The sequence below is a fragment of the Priapulus caudatus genome, unplaced genomic scaffold (genome assembly GCF_000485595.1).
Source record: "Priapulus caudatus unplaced genomic scaffold, Priapulus_caudatus-5.0.1 Scaffold700, whole genome shotgun sequence".
Classification (NCBI taxonomy): domain Eukaryota; kingdom Metazoa; phylum Priapulida; class Priapulimorpha; order Priapulimorphida; family Priapulidae; genus Priapulus; species Priapulus caudatus.
In genome coordinates, this window is record NW_014577761.1 from 160,229 (window position 1) to 165,009 (window position 4,781).

At 40.5% G+C, this 4,781-nt stretch overlaps 1 protein-coding gene across 1 annotated transcript in view; it reads right to left on the reverse strand.

The window, feature by feature from the left end:
- The window catches only part of LOC106812917 (zinc finger HIT domain-containing protein 2-like), a 7,287-nt gene extending 6,653 nt beyond the window's left edge, over positions 1–634 (reverse strand). The window contains exon 1 of the mRNA XM_014816927.1: positions 536–634. Coding sequence (XP_014672413.1) covers positions 536–621 — 86 coding nt within the window. The 5' untranslated portion in view covers positions 622–634. The remainder of the gene's footprint in view (positions 1–535) is intronic.
- Between the last annotated feature and the right edge of the window lie 4,147 nt (positions 635–4,781).

The following is a 4,781-nucleotide window of genomic DNA, read 5'->3' on the forward strand; positions in this document are numbered from 1 at the left end:
ATATAGTGTACCTGTATTTTATAGCATTTATACGAACTAATGACATATTTCTTGGTAGATATGAATAGGCAAGACTGCCTGGAGTGATGAAGACTGAAGTGAAGAAGTTCTAGTCCATGCCCGTTAGGTGGTCAGAACTTCGGCCCAAGGATAGAGAACATGTATCCCAATAAAACCAATGTGCCTAACCCTAACCCTAATCCTAATTCTAACCCTAATTCTAACCCTAACCCTAACCCTAACCCTAACCCTAATCCTAACCCTAACCATAACCCTAACCTATTATATTGATATAATATTATATTTATATTGATGTAAATGACATTGGTTTTATTGGGATACATGTTCTCTATCCTTGAACCGAAGTTCTGACCACCTAACGGGTGAAGAACTAGAACTAGAACTAGAACTTCTTCACTTCAGTCTTCATCACTCCAGGCAGTCTTGCCTATTCATATATACCAAGAAATATGTCATTAGTTCGTATGAATGCTATAAAATACAGGTACACTATATAAATAAAGCTAGTACATACATGTTACACGACCCAGTGGTACTCTGAGATGTACTTGCACTGACATTTTCATCAGGAAAACAACTCTGATTACTGGAGGTTTCCATATTGACTATTATTGTAAATGAATACATCAGATTGCCGCGAGAGGGCAGTGCCAGTAGAGGGGGGCACAGCAAACTCCACGACAGATGGCGCTCTCGCTCTGGCTCAATTCAAGGAGCTACATATAACTCCATAAGGAGCTACATGTAACTGTAAGGAGCTGTTAAGAGCTGTAAGGAGCTACATGTAACATGTAACATACATAAGGAGCTACATATAACTGTTATATGTAGCTCCTTGGCTCAATTCTACTCAGTATTATCCTGAGTGTGGGAAGGGGGCGCTGCATGCAGTTTGGGGGCACAGTGGGTAGGGTAGGTAGGGTAACCGACTGTAGGGGTGTACCGTGGTATTTGGACGCTCGCTACGGTACTACGGGTACTACCACAGACTAACGGATACATAACTGATCTGTACTATACTAACTATAGTATAGTAGTATGTTAGTATAGTAGAGATCAGTGGGATACACAGACTGGACGCAACTTGAATGGTGGCGCCGCCTAGCGAATGAAGCGGTACACTAAAAATCTGGCTGTGGTGACACACCGTGGCTGTATAACGTTGTAACCTTAAAACGTCTCTATCGTTAATTCTAATATTTGGACTGGAGTTTAATTATACATTCCTGAACCTAGAAGGTCAAATGTTAGTCTTCAAGTAGATTTTGCTCTATTAAACGGCTGTACATTTATTTTTACATGCAAAACGATCATCCACACCCAGGGGCGCAAATCCAGGTGGGTCCAGCTGTGGGGGGGACATGTCCGCCCTACAATTTTCAGGAGGGGGACATCATACAAATGTCCTCCCCCACGATTTTGATCACCTATGTTTTGTGTAACGTTTGCGTGTGTGTGGTGTGGTGGTGTGTGTGTGTTTTGTTGTTGTGGTGTGTGTGGTGTGTGTTGTGTGGGTGTGTGTTGTGTGTGTGGTGTGTATGTGGTGTTTGAAGTGAAACTTTTAGTTGTGTGTGATAAGGCGTCAACGATTTTGATTCTTTCCCTATTTGCGCCTGTAAGCTTTCATTTATCAAGGTCAGTTTAGAGCATAATATATGATCAGTGCACAAACTTAAGAAAAATCGTGTCTCTGTAAAATTTAGTACGTTTCTTTTTTAACACGTTTTTTTCGCTTTTATATATAGATAATCTTATGCATGGAAATCCATCTAAGAGAAAGTAAGTATTTATGAAGTTAGGAGATATCACTCACATTAACACGATTGCAAGGATTAACCTGGAACTACAGCTAATATTCACCAAAGAGGAACATCTGATAACTGACACCGTTTTAATATGTAATTTCATTGCATAATTGATTATATATATACACGCCATAATATGATATGACGGACAAAAATACATAACAGACCAATATAATTCTTGTGATCAGCCTCAACACCAAATGATTGGCTTTTCTGGCTTTTTGTTTCTTAGATTTTTTATGAGCTGCACTGTGGACACCCTTTTGCGTAATGCTAGCTTATCACAAACCAAATGCATGTGGACACATTTCAAAACGGATTGCGCGCCTGTCCACACCGATACGCAAGACTAATGCACAATAACACATACCCCACATCACAATGCGTAATGTGCACACGTAATCGTGTGCTACAGGACTCTGTAGTTTAATGTTATGCCTCAGCCTGTGACCGAATTTTGAGATGTTTGTTTTTTCTACAACCAATAATAATAATAAAACGAATATAAGAATTTCATATTTTTTTATCAAATAGCCATAATGCACATTCATTGTCTAATAAGCTTAATCAAGTCTGGAGCTTCAGGCCATCTTACGATCTGCTTGTTCTAGGTTTCGAGTCAGGAGGGTTATTGAGCGCTATCTAAGATGGAAACTGCATATCTTTTCTTAGCTGCTTTAAATTTTTGATCTCTGGTTTTTTTGTGTTTTTATGCCCTTGTGTTTAATAAAGGTGGAAGGGAATCGTGAAGGAATTATAAGAAAATAAAGTTAAAATACAAGACCACGTTTGAATTTTTATTACAAAAATTCACAAGTAGTGTTGTTTAGTTTTATATGCCCATAGAGCAATAATGATATACAGGGGCGAATCCAGAGGGGGGTCGAGGGGTCCGGATCCCCCCCCCTTTTTACCTGACAAAAAAATGAAAAATAAGCATACCACACCAGCGCACGCCCGCCCGTACGCAACCGACTGCACGCACACACACACACACACACACACAACACCACACACACACACACCCAAACACACACACACAATCACACACGACACACAACAACACGACTCTTATATTGTCTCCATAACCAAATCTGTTTAGTCGCTAGTTTTCTGATAAAGATTTAGTTATATATATGTAAAATTCGTCATAACAAATTCCTAGAAATGGGGCAAAGAGGAGGTCCGCAGGCGTCCGGGGGACCGATCTGAAAATTTTTGCATCTAGATCATCAAATTATCTGCTCAGATGCCTCAGAATGCACGCAATTTTTAAATTAAAAAAAAAAAAAACAGCCAAAGTGGCCCTTCGGCAGCTTTAAAACACCAGAAAAATGAGCCAGGAAAAAGGCCCTTTATTTCTTCCTGCATGGACACCCTGCTTTCAAACAATCGCTGGATCCGCCCGGATATACTTCAGTGCCTCAGCATGAACTATTTCACACCGTATTTCTTTGTTATTATAGTTTTTTCATGAACAAGCCTGTACATGTATAACACACATGAGTCACACGAACCGAGAAGCAAGAGAAAGCAATGTATTTACTAATTTCCCAATACTAACTAATTAGTTATATTTTTTAAATAGTACAGCATATCAACATTCAAAGCAGCGCAGTATTTTAAACCCTTGTCAGCTGGACACCATTAAATTGAGATGCCTCAAAATGATTCGCGCAAATTAGCAGATAGCATTGGCTGCTTTAAAACCGTCAATGTCGTTCTTCTTATGCTCAGATCCCACTTCGGCGAAGCTCTTACCATGATCAATCTACAGTGTCATGAATGTGTTATTATTTTAACCAAATTGGCATATCGTTTTAACTGGTATGCTTTTACCAGGACACAAAGGCAGCAGACTTACACAGATCACCGAACCAAGTATGTTTTCCCTAACTTTTACGCTGTTACTTAACACAAGATTGTATCTGTATTAGTTTGCATTATATTTGATTACATATAATAAACAATCAAATACGTACGTCTCTGTCGTTGTGCACAGCAGTAGTGACTCCACTGCACTCGTCACTTGCCGGTCCAACGATTTATTATTGTGCAACCCGTATATAACAATGCAACACGCGTACGTGATAACATCGAGTACCTATATCATGCTTCTGTGGGAAAGTTGAAAAAACGCTAATATCTGGAATATATCTAGACATATTATGCAAATCGATTCTCGTAGTCCGGCTGAATAACACCCTCCCCCCCATACTCTGCTGAATAATGAGCTAACGTTCCTGTGACCTCCAACGTCGTTCGCAGTTGACCCGAGTTGACGCGTCTGGGAGATCGGTGAGGCCGGTTCGTGAGAGCGTTTGACGCGTCGAGATCGTCAGCTCGGTCCGCGCGGCTAACTCGTGAAGATGTTTCCCACGCCCGCAACCTAATATCTCGTCGACCCGGATCGTAGAGTTACCGATTTTCTAAAATTTCTAGATACAATTAACAGCATGTCCTTAGCTTATGGTTCTGGTATAATTGAGTTTATTGAAGCACCGAATAGTTAGATTAATGACCAGAATATACGTACGCGCGGTGTAGTCGCATAGGCTTAATATAACCCGCGGTATCGTCATAGGACTAATATCTCGCAGAACGAATTGAGTTACCTTTCTAAAATGCTAGATACATAAAAACACATGTCCTAGCTATGTTCTGTAATTTATGTATATTGAAGCACATACAATAAACAGTATATATCATGTGTGTGTGTGCGTGCGTGGTGGCGTGCGCAGCGTGATGTGTGTGTGTGTGGTGTGTGTGTGTGTGTGTGTGTGCGGTGTGTGTGTGTGTGTGTGTGTGGTGTGAACGTCTTGTGGGGAAAGGGGAATGTTCAGCTCTGATGCGTTTGCCCGTTTCACAAAACGACGCAAGTGCCAACTAGCAGTTATGATTTTCATCTATTCTATATATCTTGTCAGATTGAAGACGTTCACGACCACACGCACG